General features: G+C 40.7%; 1 protein-coding gene across 1 annotated transcript; it reads left to right on the top strand.

Annotated features, from left to right (window-relative positions):
• The first annotated feature begins 4,120 nt into the window (after positions 1 to 4,120).
• Gm7762 (predicted gene 7762) lies at positions 4,121 to 17,074 on the top strand. The gene is made up of 4 exons (NM_001371118.1): positions 4,121 to 4,231; positions 11,611 to 11,737; positions 12,106 to 12,166; positions 16,207 to 17,074. Exons 1-4 carry the CDS (start codon positions 4,229 to 4,231, stop codon positions 16,274 to 16,276), a joined length of 261 nt encoding a protein of 86 aa, NP_001358047.1. The 5' UTR covers positions 4,121 to 4,228; the 3' UTR covers positions 16,277 to 17,074.
• Positions 17,075 to 17,680: the final 606 nt, after the last annotated feature.

The raw sequence follows: 17,680 nt of genomic DNA, 5'->3' as shown, positions 1-17,680 counted from the left end.
GGTCATGGCAGAGAGTCTGAATCAAAAAACATTATAGAGGTCATGTTGGGGTCTGAATTTGGAGTTCACATGTGATGTAGGGGTCAGGTGTGAGGTCCGGTTTCTTGTGATAGGTCAGGGGTCACCCTTGGTGTCAGTGGTCACAAAACCATCTGGGAGACAGTGTGATCCCCAGATGAGCTTTGTCGCCACCCCTCGCCTCTTCCCTGCGAAAGTTGCACAGCCTGGTCAGAGTCACGTGACCTGGGCAGTAGGGGAATGAGGGACATCTGGAGCAAGAGGGCACCCTAGGGTGGACCATAGGCAGAACCGAGCCTCAGACAGGGAGCGTGATATCAGTAACGCCTGACCTCTCCGCTATGGCCACGCTGCCTGCTGCTCCACATGGATACCCCTGAGCACCTAGCCCACGCCCTTACCCCGCAGTCCGGACCCCCGCGGCCTCCCCGCAAGCCCCATCCCTGCGTCAAGACCCGGGCGACCCCAAGCGGGCATCGCTGGCGGGTGGCTGGGACTTCCAATTCCTGTCGCGGTTCTGGAAGCAGCTGCGGGACTTCTGGCAGTTGCAGGGGGACGGGGCGGAGTCTCGGGGATCACGGGAGGGGCGGGACGCCACGCGAGGACTCTGTGATCCCGGATCCGCACCTGAGTGGTGAAGGTTGAGGGAGCAGGTCTAAGGAGGCTGTGTGTGACGTCACGGGGCCACGAGGGGAGGGGGAAGAAGGCGAGGGTGCTTCCCGACAGCAGTGGGCGCTCCCGCACCCCTGTGAGTAACCGGGAAGAGGACTGTGGAGTGACGCGGGGTGTCAGAGGGTCACGCTTCCCCGCTCCCGCTGTCGCCACCAGAGTCTAAAAATGCGCAGGTTAATCTTGCGCGGGGCCCAGTGCGGGGGTGGGGTGGGGGGACGTGGGTGTAGGGGCTTGGGGCGGGGCCGCACCTGCGCAGGGCGGGGCTGTGGGTAGAGTGATGGCATGGGCTGGGGCGCCGTGGGATCAAATAAATAAAAACTAAGTAATAACACACATACAAATAAACATGCATGCATACATACATAGATACATACATACAATAAATGGAACTAAATGCATGGTCCTATACACAGAGTTTGGATGCCATCCACCCCTGACCTTCATCATATGCCTGCACTATCATACATACACAACATGCATACACAACATACACACATACAGGTTCCTACTATCACACCAATGCACACAGTCACAACACACCCACCCACCACATGCAACACACACGAACACACACACATGGATATATTTTGAAATTAAATTAAATAGATAATAACTATAAAATCAAAACCAAAAAGGTTTCTGGGGTCAACATTCTGCTGCCAATACACTGACAGAACAAGAAATCAAACACACACACACACACACACACAACCTCCCTAGAATGAAAGAAAGGTAAAATAAAAGGAAGGTGTCCTTTGATCTCAGCACTGGGGAGGTAGAGGCAGAGGCAGGACTCACTTGAAAGGCCTGCCTGGACTATCTAATATGTTTTGGCACCATGTAGAGAGACTTTGCCTCTCATAAATGAATAAATAAATACAGAAAATATATTCATCCATCTATACATGCATGTGCATGCGGTGGCTCAGAGGGCAAAGCTGCTGGCAGTTAAGGTCTAGGTCAAATAGTAAGACCTAGATGTATTGTGAAGGCCTAGGTCAGATTAGTTAAGGACTAGGTAACTCTTACCTGGCTAGCCTGCCATTTTGTGCTGTTATTAATATTACAAGGACACATTGTCATATGTTGCTTCTGCAGTTACTCCAAGAGTTGATTATCTATTCTGTTTCGTTCTGTGTCCTCAGAAAACCAATCACAATAGAAGCTGGTCAAACTGCTTCCTTTGTTCTATAGTTACTCAGAATAAGCTTTGGACTGGAACAGACCACTCAGCAGCATTTCCTGCACCCACCCATGTATGCACTTTTATGGATTTTGCTCTTATAAGCTGCCCTGGGAATGGATCCCCAACCTAAGAGAGACACCTGCACCAATTTGCTGGGTTCTAGTAAAGTGTAAGTTCCAAGACTTTCCCAGGAACTGACATCCTACTTGGCATGTGGGCATGTGCATGTGGAGATGTGCATGTGGGCAACTGACTTCCTGGTTGGCAAGTTGAGACATGAATGTTAGACAAGGCAAGTCCCCTGTCACAGTGCAATACCCCCACTAATGGGAGCAGGATAATACCATAAGTTACAATAGATTTAACATATAAATTCACAAAGTACTGTGAGAATATTTATTCAGGGGTTGGGAATAAGCAATACATATTCCCTCTTTCTAAGTTATCAATGGTACCACATTTTAAAATTGTCAAAGAACACCCTAAGATAAAAGTGAAATTACAGCAAATTGACAAAGTTTTTCTTATGAGACTATAGATATCCTGCAATTGGTAAATTACAAATACTTTATTCAGTATATCTGAGGAAAATTACATTATAAGTAGTTATTCCCCTTCCAAATTATACAAATATTGGCCAACCACGTCCTCTTATTTTGTAGAGTTTTAGTGATATTTAAAAAGGCCTGCTGTGATTATTTTAATTCAACAGAGCTGAAAGTATGAAAATGGTTGTTGTTTAATTTAGATGATAAAAGACAAGCCTTTTGATGATCTTCCAATCTTTGTACATTCATTTGTTTTCAATGAGGCCTTACTGGTTATAAATATTATTTAAATTATTAAAGTATTTAATGTCTGAATAATCATTCATATGTCTATATTTCATCTTCAAAAGCACAGATATGTTATTCTTCTATGAGTGAAGATAGTGTCCAGTATGAATATCATCTCCTGGTCTAGCAGAACTAAACTCTTTTTTTTAAAGGAATATAAAACTATTTATTGACCACTGTTCACCATTATTTACAATAAAGTAAATATTCAGTTGGATGACATTCTGAAACTACAAAGTTACTTTTCTGGCTCATTGAACCATAACCCAAACACTGAAAAGATTGATCCTACCAGTAAGGAATGAGTCAGGGTAAAGACAAAGCATGCAGGTCATTAAATGATATTAGCAAATTTTGTTCACTCACTTAGTCAACAGGTCTTAAATTGCCAACATCAGCTCCAACCACGATTCTATTTCCACATCAAACAGATTCCATGAATCATAACTTTTTAGTACAGACTTTAACTTTCAACAAAGGGATGGTTCACCAGAGGAACCTTTACACAGACTGGCTGACCTGGACCTGCCTCTGCCTCTCAGCTGGCTTCTTAGGTCAGAGCTCTATCTGCCTCTAGCCCAAGTCTTGTTATTAAAGCACACTATTACTTAGTCTAATTCCATTTTCCAAAGGGGGCGTGTACAACACTCTGTAAATATACCACTGTATTTATGTGATAATACATCAATTCTGATGTTGTTGCCTTTAAACTATCCAATAAATTGCAGAATCTGCTTAATCTGAAAGGTTATGATTTCAGGAAAATGTTCACAAGGAGGGAATCAACAACCCTTATCCTAATCCTTACCATAACCCTCTAATCACCTAATCCTAATTCTAACCCTGCTTACTGTGGGGGATATTTCTTAATTATACCTTTTGAGGTGAGAAACCCTTTCTTAATATTGATCTTTTGAGATGTTTAGATCCATCTTTAATCTGGGCTATAGTTTCTCTTGGCAATCTACATATATTTTAAAAAGCCTCCTGTTTTCTAAAATTCCTTTTTAATGTTAATAGCCTGGGCACCCTTCCATTCCTGGGTCAGATTGATACCTACAATGCAGCTAGAATAATGGGCTATTGAAGCTACTCACCTTGATTTCAGGAAAAAGAAGGCAAGTGCTATGGAGAATGTTCAGGCAAGGTCTGAAGTCAGGATTATTGCTCACAGAGGGGAGGAGCTGGCAGCAGAATAGCCTGAGCTGGAATGGTGGATTCCCCCCCCCCCCCCCAGGGCAAGCACAAATGCTAATGAGCTGAAAAGGGATTCTGAGGTCTGGAAAAGCTCCAGCCTTCGACAGGAAGCACACCTTAACTTTGCGGAGGGGTAAGACTCACTGGCCAATCAAGGTCTCCAGGCAGACATGCCTGTCAGACAAAGAGGCGGGATCTTCCGGATGCCTTTCTAGGAGTTCGCTGTTGCTGTTGCAGGCTTGAATGGTCCTCTGTGTCCTGCTCTGAGATCTGCTGTTGGGTGCATTGAGGGGACCTCAGGAAGCTCTGAGATTTAGACATGGTGAGCACAGGATCACTGCCCACAATGGGTAGGGGCAGGTGGTTGAGGAGTGAGAGCAGGGGTGGTGGGTCCTTTCTGGGGCTGCATGAAAGCATCACCCAGATGGGACCACCTGTGAGGTCTCAGGCAGTGACCTCTGAATAACTTCATTATCATAGCTGATTCTGAATCTGTCCAAAACATTTGTACCAGTTGCTTTCTTGTAGAAATATGGGTGGTTTCTTTGACTCTGCAGCACAATACCTTCCAAACACTTTTGTCTTTTCTAGTAGACATTGAGAAGACAGATATGAAGCTAATAGGTCTGCTTCCATACATTACTTGTTTTTGTTTTGTTTAGCTTTTAGTTTCTTTCTGTTGCAGTTTTTCATATTTCTTTGATTTATATGTTTAGAGGTTTGACTGTTATGTGGCAAAAGGACTTTTTTGGTCCAATCTATTTGCAATTTTGGATGCTTCTTGTCCTTTAATAGGTATTTTCTTTTTTAGTTTAGAAAATTTTTCATTTATGATTTCATTGAAAATATTTTCTAGACTTTTGAGCTGATATTCTTCTTCTATTCCAAGAATTTCTACTTTTCACCTTCTCATATGCTGCAGAATTCCTGGATATTTAATGCCAGGAAACATTTGGAATCCATATTTTTTGACCAATTTATCATTGTTTTCTATCTTTAATGCCTGAGAGTCTCTCTTCCCTTCCTGGCCCATGGGTGAACCTTGCCTCTGTGGTTGTCAGTGTACAGCAAATTCAATGGCTTTCTCTTAGGGAATTAGCAAATGCTTAAGTTGTTACCTGTCTCCATCACCTGGGGCTGTTGTCAGGTGTGCTTTATATACATGAACCACCAGCTACTGCAGCTCTGTGCTTTGTTCCCTGTCTCTGTTCTCTGCACAAGCTCCCCCCACCCCATTCTATTTCCCTACCCTTGTGGCTGTCTCTCTCAGCTCTCTGTCTGTGTGCCTGTCTAAAGCTTTTTTGTGCACAGCTATACCTTCCCCCATGTTTTCACTCCTTTCCCTTCCCCAAAACAACCATTTTTCCACTGAATCTATTGCATGTTTTAATTGCTCAGGACCTACTGTGATAGGATAGCTTGGATTACTTGGTGATATATTTTCCTGGCTATTCATTATATTCATTTGCAGGTGTCTAGGCCTCTATGTTTGAGGTGATTTGCTTTCTGGGTTTGTGTTGTTTGGGTGGGAGTTTTATACCTGGGTTACTGGTTGATATATGGATTTATTTATTTATTTATTTTTGGTTTTCTGAGACAGGGTTTCTCTGTGTAGCCCTGGCTGTACTGGAATTCACTCTGTAGACTAGGTTGGCCTTGAACTCAAAATACGCCTGCCTCTGCCTCCCAAGTGCTGGGATTAAATGTGTGCGCCACCATGCCCGCTGATAACTGGATTTTCACAGTGTTGACTAAGGGTTGCCTCTTTAACGGTCCTGTTTGGAGGGTATGTTCAAGAGGGAATGCTTACTAATGTTGGAAGGTGGAAAAAGAGGCAGGCAGAAAGAGATGATCTTAGCAACCCACAAGGAGACATAGACATGAGAGATGTTAAGCTGCCTTTGCTGTTTGGTAAAGTGCTAGGGACAACTGTGAAAATTACATCTGGGATAGCACATAGTGTGGTAGATCTATGGAAGCTTACTTTGTGTCCTTTCAGGCATGGCATGAGGTTGAGCAGTATGTGTCTGCCCAAGTGGGGGCTGAGCAGAAGGATGAGGCAGGAAAGGAAGGGTAGGTGGGGATTATCTGTGGTAGCTATAGGAGGCATGCACAGGGGGAGAGGAAACTTGTACTGGTATTTTGTCCAGTGGTAAGGGCAACTGATATTAGGGTCTGCAGTAACATAGTGGGGTAGGTCTTTGGACACATTACCTAGTCTACTGGCAGGCACTTATATTAGGGTCTGCAGTAACAGATAGTGGGGTAGGGCTTTGGACACATTACCTAGTCTACTGGCAGGCACTGATATTAGGGTCTGCAGTAACAGATAGTGAGGTAGGACTTTGGTCAAATTACCTAATCTACTGGCAGGCATGGCTTGTCGATGAACAGGAGTATTTTCCAATAATAATGGGCTCAGGCACAGGGTGAGTTGTAAAGCTCAACCAATTGCGTTTTTGAGAGTGCAAAAAGAACACTTGAGCAAACATCCTATGAGCAGCCAGTGAAGGTACAGCAACAGGGTCAAGCTACATATAGATAACTAATACAGTTTGAAGGGAAAAAAATGTTACCTTAGCCATCATGGTTGTCAGATAGTTTTTGCCTCATGTTTGGTTCCTGCAGATTATGCCAGATATACAGTTTTCAAAATACTAGGTTGCTGACCTGTATGGAAATTCCCCAGCCTTGCTGTAACTACAATATATATCCAGCACCTCTAGACTTGGTCTCTCATTTTGGACCCGATGCCAGGTTGACTGGTGTCAGACCTTGTTACTGAGCCCATAATAAAAAACCTTGTGTGTTTGCATTGCAATAAGATCCTTGGTTGTCATTGAGGTTCCTGTGACTTGGGTATAATATCTTGGTGTGTTGACTGAAACTCCAGGACCTCCAGGACTCAGAACACAGGTGTTGAAAAGCCAGCTGTTAGAATGTGTCATTGTTGTTCTTTGTATCAATGGCTTGTCTGTCACATTTGTATCCGTGTGTCTTGTTTTTCCTATTTTTCTTGATTATTCGTGGAGGGAGATGACTAAAGTGAACTTGGAACCATGGTACAGTGGGTGCACTGGAGAGTTGTAGCCACAGGGCCTTGGAAGATGTTCCATAGTCTGGTATAGAGGATGGTGCGCCCTTGGTCTAAAGTGCTTGGAAGGTTAGAGCAGACTTGAAACCCTGCTTCATGAGTCACAGCTGCCATCCTGTCTTCATCTTCTCCTCTGTACACATGTATGAATCTGCTGGGTAGCCTTTACCGACACCTTGTGATTTTCTCTCGTGTGTGGTACTTTATTATTCTGTGACTGAGATAGAGGAAATAAGATGTTTTTCCATCCCAATTGATTTAGTTACTAAATCATCATATGGGGTTAAATCCTTCTTCCTAAGAGGACCTACACCCACTAGATTGCCCATTATAGAGAGCTCTTGGAGACCCAATCCAGGGCAAAATCAGGCTCTCCCTACCCTGTTTTACAGGGTGGAAAGGACAAAGACCTCATTTTCCCCCTCCTGATCAACCCTGTTCCCATTCCATATGTGACTCTGTAGTTTTGGACTCGGAACTGTCATTAGAGGGAAAGTTGTTCTTCATCCACTGCAACAAAGTTAACATATCTCATTAGACCAGCAGTGTTATTTCTAGGCTTGGGGTGCAATGTGCTTCTCTGTTCACCTTCCAGCTGCTTTAGCCACCTCTTTGGTAGCACTAGCCAGGGAACGAGGGGTTAAAGATACCTCACACCAGAGCAGCAAAGCCTCTGAACTCCTCATTCCACTGTATCCTGCCCTGCTCTAAGCCAGGTGACCTCCCCATTTTTTCCTGGCTCAGCCACAACTCCACCTCTCTCTTTTGGTGGCAGGGGCTCCTGTAATTGACATGGTTAGCACATTGGTTTTGGGCTTTTACAATTTCCTCATTTATTATTGTCTCCATGTCATAATTGTCTTCAGTTCTCAAAATTTCAGAGCTACAGACATATTAAGGAACCTCAATTGAAGGTGTGCCCTCATCAGAATGGCTGGTTGCTATGTCTGTGAGAGATAGTGTTGATGGTATTTTGGGAAGGCTTTTCTACTGAGGGAGGCAATATTCTTAAGGAAGTGGGCCTGGGCTGGATGAGAGCTAGCTGGGCATAGGACAGTGACCAAGTAAGAGAACAAGCCAAGAAACAGTGTTTGTTCTTCATTATTTTTTCCTTCATATTCTAGCTCCAGTTTCTATTCTAACTTTCCAGAATGGTGGACCGTGATCTGACCGAACCATGTACCACAACCATCTAGTGTCTGAGATACTTTTGCTTGCAGGAGTCTATTCAGCAACAGAGTAGCAAGTTAGAACGACAACAACAAAAATTGGTATAAAAAGGTGATTTTGCTGCTGGACAGAATCTATGTTCTCTTTTGGAGGAATGTGGAAAATATCAAAAATTGAGATGTCAAAAGTCATAGAAAGCTGTAGATGGAGCTTAACAGTGGTAGTCATAGAACCTGAAAGATTCGAGTGTTGGCATTAATGCAGCCAGAGGAAGTGGAGGTCACAGTATGTCCATGGGAAATCAACTCTGAAAACTTTAGCTAGAGGTCATTTGTGTAACATTTTGGCCAAAAATATTTCTTATTCAGGTTTTTCTATGAGATATTGAGTAGGGAAAAGTTTAAAAATAACTGCCTGATTTGTATATTTTTATTCTATTTATATGTATTTGTTCACTTTTCCCATTTATATATTTATTCAATATACATTCCAATTGCAACCCCCTCCCCTTTCCACATTACACAGTCCCTCATCCTTAACTCCTTTTCATCTACCCAGGGAGAGTGGGGACCACCTGAGTATCCCCCAAACATGACAAGTCAGGTCTCTGCTACTGAGGTCAGACTAGGCAGCCAAGTTAGAGGAACAGGTTGGACAGACAGACAACTCCTTAAGGGACATCCCCCACTCTATTTGTTCCAGGACCCATGTGAAGACTGAAGCACATTTACTACATATATGGTGGGGCCTTGGCCCACCCTGTGTTTGCTCTTTGGCTGGTGAGTCACTCTCTGAGAATCTCCTAGTGTACAGGTTAGTTGACTTGCTGGATCTTCTAATAGACTTCCTGTTCCTTTGCAGGCCCTCAATCCTTTCCCCCAACTCTTCCAAAAGACTCCCTGAGCCCTGTCCAATGATAGGCTGTGGGTCTCTGCATCTGTTTCAGTCAGGTGCTAGATGGAGACTCTCAGAGGACAGTTATGCTAAGCTATTGTCTGCAAGTATAACAAAGGACCGTCACTAATGTCAGGATTGGTGCTTGCCCATGGGATGGGTTTCAAGTTGGTCAGATTTGTCTATACCTACTATACTACTATTTATCATTTGTCCATTCCCTCAGTCTCTGCTCCATCTTTGTGCCTGCATTTCTTGTAGACAGGACCAATTTTGGGAGCAAATGTATTTGGTTCATTCACTATGCTTAATTCTCCACTAGAGGTCCTTCCTGGTAGCATGATGTGGCCTCTTGAGGGTCCATAACTCTATGCCATGCATCTCAACTAAGATTATCCCCATATTATCCTTGGTGACCTCTCATTCCTGGTCTCTGGCACACCCTAAAAATTCCCCACCCTTCCATACCCCTCCCCGTTAAGGTGCAGAATTCCATTCATATTCCTGACCCTCTGACCATCTCTTGTCTCTCACAACACCTTTTCCTGGCCACTCTCCCTTCCCCTTACTTATCCACTCTCCCATCCACTTCTCTCTCTTTCTTCCATCTGCCTCCTCTGACTGTTTTATTCCCCTTTTGAATGAGATTCAACAATGCTCATTAGGGCTTTTCTTCTTGTTTAGCTTCTTTGATTCTATGGAATATAGTGTGGATATCCTGTACTTTATGGTTAATGTTCACTTGTAAGTGAGTACATATATTCATGTCATTTTGTTTCTGGGTTACCTCACTCAGGATGATAGTTTCTACCTGTATCCATTGGTCTGGAAAATTCATGATGTCCTTGTTTTTAATAGCTTATTAGTATTCCATTTTGTAAATAAACCACATTTTCTGTATACGTATTTCGGGTGAGGGACATCTGGATTGTTTGCAGTTTCTAGTTGTTACAAATAAAATGGGATATGTCTCTATTTGGGCAAGTTTTCATTGGCCATTCCCTCAGTCTCTGATCCAGCTTTGCCTCTGCATTTCTCTTTGACAGGACAAATATGTTCTTTGTGTCTACAGCGTTGTGGTTTAAACTGATTCATAATTTTCATAATTCAAATTTTTAGCAATTTTTATTAATGTTACGGTTTAAACCGGTGTACCTCATGTTTCTGCAAGATGAATACAGAACTGCAGTTAATGTATAATTCCTTGTTAGAACTTCAGTGCAGAACTATGGGTTCTTTCTATCATTTTTGTTTCCTTGGGTGGCATTTGCAGGGGAGTGAGGGTCTTTCTTCTCATGCACCCATACATTCACCATTTGTTCTCTGTCCCTAAAGCACATAAGATACAGTAGACACATTTGCTATTCAATGCTAAACTATTTTGCAAGCCTGGTGGTTTTATATTTTTAATTTTATTATTTTGGATTTTGTTGTTCGAGATAAAATTTCTCTGTGAAACCCTTTCTGTCCTGTTAGTAGGTATAGACACCACATCAGACACCTATCATGTTTTTGTACAATAAGCATATGCTTCCGTGCAGTTCTTTATCCACATCTTCAATTTTGAAATTTGACTAAATATATAGGTTATATTCTATTTTCCAGGATGACATATGCTCATGACACCAATACTACCTGAGGCTTCAGAGTCATTGAATTCTGGGTATATGATGATCTGCCTAACTCTTTTGTTTGTTCTTTGATTTTTGAGTAAATGTAATTATTTTTCTGTGTGCATGAATATGAATATCATGTGTGCCTCATTTTTACTGTTGTCAGTAGGTGGTATCAAAACTCCTGATCTTGAAGTAATGGGTAGTTGTTGGTCCCCATAAATGCTAAATATTGACCACAATTATGTGGAAGACCAGCAAGAGCTTTCCCCAGCTGAGCTATCTCTCCTGCCCTATGTTGCATATTTGTGATCAACATTTATACTACTAGTATTTTAATTGGTCAATTTGTAACTCTTTAAAAATTCATTCTCTTTTAGCAAAATTTTATTAATGTTGCAATTTAAACTGGTGTACTTCATGTTTCTGCAAGATGAATACAGAACTGCAGTTAATGTATAATTCTTTGTAGGAACTTCAGTGCAGAACTATGGGTTCTTTCTATCATTTCTGCTTCCTTGGGTGATATTTGCAGGGGGAGTGAGAGTCTTAATATGTAACTTTTGCTGTCCTGGAATCGGTTTCATAGATGATGCAGGCCTCCAGCTTGAGGAAATACACCTTCCTATGCCTCTGGATTAAAGTGCTGAGCAAATACCTCCATCTTGTCCAATATTTTTGTAGTTAGTAATTGTTCGTACAGCTTCTCAGATGTGGGCTTGGTACTGTTGATCTGTATCCCCTTGCAATCTCCCTCTCAATTGGCATTTCCCTTGCAAGGCTATCTCCTAGGCAAAAGGTTCAACAGCAACAGAGGTGAACATTATAATTCAATTTCCTTCTAAAAAGACATGGTGATTAGAATACAACTTCTGTGTCAGGACATAAGTAGTGATGCTTTGTATTGTACACGTTTCTGGGATATTTTAGGATGCAGTGACTTTTGACGATGTGCATGTGAACTTCACTAAAGAAGAATGGAATTTGCTGGATCCTTCCCAGATGAATCTCTACAAAGATGTTATGTTGGACACCTACTGGAACCTTACTTCTATAGGTAAGGCTGTTAATTTTCTTTTGCTTTTCTTTTTTTTTTTTTTTTGTTTTTTCGAGACAGGGTTTCTCTGTGTAGCCCTGGCTGTCCTGGAACTCACTTTGTAGACCAGGCTGGCCTCGAACTCAGAAATCCGCCTGCCTCTGCCTCCCAAGTGCTGGGATTACAGGCATGCGCCACCACTGCCCGGCTTGCTTTTCAAATTAAGGGAACAAATGTGTTTTGGTTATTGATGACCTTCTGTTATTTAAATTGAGAACAAGTAAGATTGAGGTGAATAAATCAGGTTCACAGCTGTGAAAATTTACAGTAACTTCAATTATTCCTAATTTCTAATAACATATCATTCATTTTCTGTTGCTGTATTTTAGGCTACAAATGGGAAGACCATCATATTGAAGAACCATGTCAAAGTTCTCAAAGACATACAAGGTAATTTTCATGTGCAAGCTGATACAAATATGTCTGTGAAGAAATTGTAATAAGTTCTGGAAGTTCTAAAGAAAAGCAAGAGTGTCAAATATCAGTCCATTACCTGTAGCTATGATTATGATATTCTCGCTAGTCCCTGTACCTTAGAGTCTATTATCTGATTTGTGGTTCCAAGGCATTCCTCTAAGAATGGAAACAAGGAAACAAGGCCTTAAGAGATCCCTTTATTTGATTTGTAGCTCCATTAACCTATGCTATGGAACTACCACTCTGTATAGTCTCATAATATTTAAATGTTGGACATTGAATAGTGATGTGTGTGTGTGTGCATATATATATATGAACATACATATTACCTTCTAGGAAGCAAATATTCCAAGGTAAAGTTGGTGATACTTATATTCTTGCAGACTCATTCCTAACTTTATAGAGGTCAGTTTATGAGAGTCAAGAATGTTGAGTGGAGAAACCTTAATCCATATATAGCATGTCTACAAGGAACAAAATGTCAACTGTTGTGAATGCAATGTGGAAAACTTTCATTTGTTCTTCTTTTAATGGGTATATCAAGAGTCTATGAACATTGAAAAAAGTAACACACCTCTTTCCAGAACAATGAGAAGATATGTAGTTTTCTGACTTTGTTAGACTTTCTGAACATGATAGGAGTTTTTGATTACTTGGTTTTCTTACTTTACTGAGAACATCTTCAAAGTCACACCGAGGAAAAAATGTGGAAATTCATCTGTTTGTCCTGCTTCACAGTGCTAATGTGCTGTGATTCACACTACAGGGAAATTATGAATGCTATCAGTTGTAAAAGGCTCTGATTTGTTTCATTGATCTTCAGGTACAGGAAATATGTCATATAGAAATCTCATATAGAAAAAGGTTGTTATATATATATATATATATATATGAGCCATGTTATAAATGCTCTTACCATCACCGCTGTTTTCAAAGAGGCAAAACAACCCATAGAGAGGGAGAACACCATGAACATGCAAAGTGATAAAAGCTTAAGATCTGATAATTCTTTATTATTAGACCAACCTGTAATATTAATTAATATAGATAAAATGATCGATAAAGGTAATGAGTGTGTTAAAGCTTTCACATGTGCCAATTATCATTCCAGGCATGTTAGAAGTCATAGGTGGAAGAAACTCTATGAATGTAATCAATGTGGTAAAGTCTTTGCAAGACCCGATCTTCTCCAATGTCATAAAAGAACCCATACTGGAGAGAAACCTTATGAATGTAATCAATGTGGTAAAGCCTTTTCCTCTCACAGTGGTCTCAGATATCACAAAAGAAACCATACTGGAGAGAAACCTTATGAATGTAATCAATGTGGGAAAGCCTTTTCCTCTCACAGTGGTCTCAGATATCACAAAAGAAACCATACTGGAGAGAAACCTTATGAATGTAATCAATGTGGTAAAGCCTTTTCCTCTCACAGTAATCTCAGATATCATAAAAGAAACCATACTGGAGAGAAACCTTATGAATGTAATCAATGTGGTAAAGCCTTTGCAAGACCCGCTGATCTCCAATGTCATAAAAGAACCCATACTGGAGAGAAACCTTATAAATGTAATCAATGTGGTAAAGCCTTTTCCTGTCACAGTGGTCTCAGATATCATAAAAGAACCCATACTGGAGAGAAACCTTATGAATGTAATCAATGTGGGAAAGCCTTTTCCAGTCACAATAGTCTCAGGTATCATAAAAGAACCCATACTGGAGAGAAACCTTATGAATGTAATCAATGTGGTAAAGCCTTTTCCTCTCACAGTGGTCTCAGATATCACAAAAGAAACCATACTGGAGAGAAACCTTATGAATGTAATCAATGTGGGAAAGCCTTTTCCTCTCACAGTGGTCTCAGATATCACAAAAGAAACCATACTGGAGAGAAACCTTATGAATGTAATCAATGTGGTAAAGCCTTTTCCTCTCACAGTAATCTCAGATATCATAAAAAAACCCATACTGGAGAGAAACCTTATGAATGTAATCAATGTGGTAAAGCCTTTGCAAGACCCGCTGATCTCCAATGTCATAAAAGAACCCATACTGGAGAGAAACCTTATAAATGTAATCAATGTGGTAAAGCCTTTTCCTGTCACAGTGGTCTCAGATATCATAAAAGAACCCATACTGGAGAGAAACCTTATGAATGTAATCAATGTGGGAAAGCCTTTTCCAGTCACAATAGTCTCAGGTATCATAAAAGAACCCATACTGGAGAAAAACCTTATGAATGTAATCAATGTGGTAAAGCCTTTGCAAGACCTGCTTATCTCCAACATCATAAAACAACCCATACTGGAGAGAAACCTTATGAATGTAATCAATGTGGGAAAGCCTTTGCAAGACCAGATCTTCTCCAATGTCATAAAAGAACCCATACTGGAGAGAAACCTTATGAATGTAATCAATGTGGGAAAGCCTTTTCCTGTCACAGTGGCCTCAGATATCATAAAAGAACCCATACTGGAGAGAAAACTTATGAATGTAATCAATGTGGTAAAGCCTTTTCCTGTCACAATAGTCTCAGATATCATAAAAGAACCCATACTGGAGAGAAACCTTATGAATGTAATCAATGTGGTAAAGCCTTTGCTACATCCAGTCATCTCCAATGTCATAAAAGAACCCATACTGGAGAGTAATCTTAGGATAATTATCAATGTGGAAAGACTATTCACAAGGGAGAAGTCAACAAAGACATAAAAAAACACATAGTGGAGAGAAATCTTAATGTAACCAATGTGGTAAAAGCCTTTTCACAATGTAATTATCTCAAAAAGACAAAAGAACCAACCCATTTTGGAGAGTAACCTTATGAATGTATGCAATGTGGTAATGAAGTCTTTGCATGTTCCACTTGTCTCCAAAAAATAAAAGATCCCATTCTGGAAAGAAACCTCATGAATATAATCAATGTGGTAAAGACTTCACAACTTTGTAATCTCCATTATTCTAAAAGTACACATACAGGAGAGAAACCTTATAAATGTAATCAGTGTTGTAAAGCATTTCAAGTCACAGTCATCTGCAATGACATAAAAGATCACATACAAGAGAGAAACCTCATGAATGTTGTCAATGCAGCAAAGCCTTTGCATGTCTTAATTCTTCACATGTATACAAAGTAAAGCACACTGGGGAGAACCCTCATTATTGTAATCACTGTGGTAAAAACCTTGGCAATTTACTGTCATCTGCAACTACTTAAAAGAACACATTCAAAAAAGTAACCCTTTCCATTTTTCCAGAGTACTAATCCCTTGTGTGACACAGTCATCACCCCATACATAAAAGAACACATATGGCAGAAAACCTGCATGAATATAATGAATAAGGTAAACCCTTTCCAGGCCACAGTCATCTCCAAACATACAAAAAACTGTGCAGGAGAGAAACCTTATGAATGTAATTGATATGAGAAAACCTTTGCATATCACAGTCATCTCAAATTACATTCATGAGCACATAGTTGAGAGAAGCCCTGTGATTAAAATGAATGTGTTAAAGCCTTTGCATGTCATTGTACACTCCAAACACTTAAAGGAGCACACGTTTTAGAGAGAACTTATAAATGCAATGAATGTGGAAAAGACTATGCTTATCACTATAGTTTCCAAAGACATAAAAGAACACATAATGTAGAGAAATATTTTGAGTAGGCTCTCCCAGCCTGAAGCAGGCTGATCCAGACTTTGACCTTGCTGCCACTGAGAATTAGACCACCTGGGGTGGAGCCTTACTCCCTAGATCACTATATTGTTCAGCCACTGCCACTGTTCTTTTTCAAGAATTTGCGACCTGCTGAAAGGCCCCTGAGATATTACAGAGACTACACCCTGTCCTGCAGGTCATCACCTGCAGCTGGTTCCAGGCACCAAGAATGGTTTGGTGGGAATGGGCCTCATCCCCTTTATAAGCATTTGCTATTAAACATTTGAGCTTTGATTAGGAACCTTGACTTAGCTCCATTATTTCTCTTGACCGTCTAGTTCTCTCTCTTTCAGCTCCAGTCTGCCTCCCAGGTGTACTCTGTTTCTTGTGAGCCTAGGGTCGGCTCCCAACACTTGTGAATGAAGTCAAGTTGGAAAACCCTTTACATGCCACAGTAGTCTCTGAATACCTAAAGGAACACATACAAGAGAGAAACCTTATCAATATAACTAATGTGGTAAAGCCTTGCATGTCCTAATCATATTTAAATGTATGAAAGTATTTATAGTAGATGTAAACTGTATTAATTTGAATATGCTTGGCCCTAAGCAGTGGCACTATTAGTGGGTGTGTCTTGTAGGAATAGATGTTACTTTTTTGAAGGAAGTGAATTACTGGGGTGGTGGTGTTTGGAGCTTTGGCCAGTACAAAGCAGCCCCACCTACTGTTTGGCTGGAAGATAGTCTCTTCCTGCCAGCCTTCTCATGAAGATGCAGAATTCTCAGCTCCTTCTTTAGCATCATGGCTGCCTTCATGCTGCCATGCTTCCTGCTATAATGGTAATAAACTAAATATTTGAAACTGTAAGCCAGGCCCAATTAAATATTTACCTTTAAAACAGTTGCCTTGGTCACAGTTTGTCTTCTGAGCAATGGAAATTCTTTCTAAGACTGAAGTTAGTACCACAGACTTAAGTATTGCTATGATACGCCTGGCCATGTTTTTGTTTGGAGCAATGTGGAATTTAATACATTGGATTTGTACACATATTAAGTTGAATTTAATTGGACATGCAAGGAGAAATGTGGAACACATAGGCACTGGAGAGCGATTTGAACTCTGTATATGTTTTTATAATGTTTTGCTTAAGAATGTTGTTGCTTTTTGACCTTGTCTTAAGAGTGATGCATTGGCAAAAGAAGTAAAAGGAAAGCCAGCATAGCCTTTGTCCTGTGTTTACTCTCATGATGATTGTTTTGATCAAGGATAATCTTAGAATGGAAAAATGTAGAATGTAAGGTTCAATAAGAAAAGGCTCGCTGGGCATGGTGGTGCACACCTTTAATCCCAGCACTCGGGAGGCACATGCAGGCGGATTTCTTAATTCAAGGCCAGCCTGGTCTACAAAGTGAGTTCCAGCACAGCCAGGGCCATACAGATAAACCCTGTCTCAAAAAAAAAAAAAAAAGAAAGAAGGAAAGAAAGGAAAGAAATGAAGAAAGAAAGGAAGAAAGAAAGGAAGAAAGAAGGAAAGAAGGAAAGAAGGAAAGAAGGAAAGAAAGAAAGAAAGAAAGAAAGAAAGAAAGAAAGAAAGAAAGAAAGAAAGAAAGAAAGAAAGAAAGAAAGAAAGAAAAGAAAGAAAAGAAAGAAAGAAAAAGAAAGATTCACCAGGATGTTGAATGAACTTAAATCTTGTGATCAAAGATATTATATGGCATTAAGGGAAAGGTGATGTTAAGGCAAGATTCCATCCAGCTAAACTTATGGATGTGCAGTTTTGGTAAGGAGAACTGTATCACATTAGGAATGATTGTTACCTGGTTATTC

This window comes from Mus musculus, chromosome 13, assembly GCF_000001635.26.
Source record: "Mus musculus strain C57BL/6J chromosome 13, GRCm38.p6 C57BL/6J".
In the NCBI taxonomy this organism is placed as follows: Eukaryota; Metazoa; Chordata; class Mammalia; order Rodentia; family Muridae; genus Mus; species Mus musculus.
This window is presented reverse-complemented; position numbering and strand designations above follow the sequence as displayed.

Bases quoted from the DNA above. Each gene is read 5' to 3' on its own strand.
- Gm7762 (NM_001371118.1), top strand. The intron at 11,738-12,105 runs GTAAGGCTGTTA...GCTGTATTTTAG, and splicing joins CTGGAACCTTACTTCTATAG to GCTACAAATGGGAAGACCAT. The intron at 12,167-16,206 runs GTAATTTTCATG...TCTCTCTTTCAG, and splicing joins AGTTCTCAAAGACATACAAG to CTCCAGTCTGCCTCCCAGGT.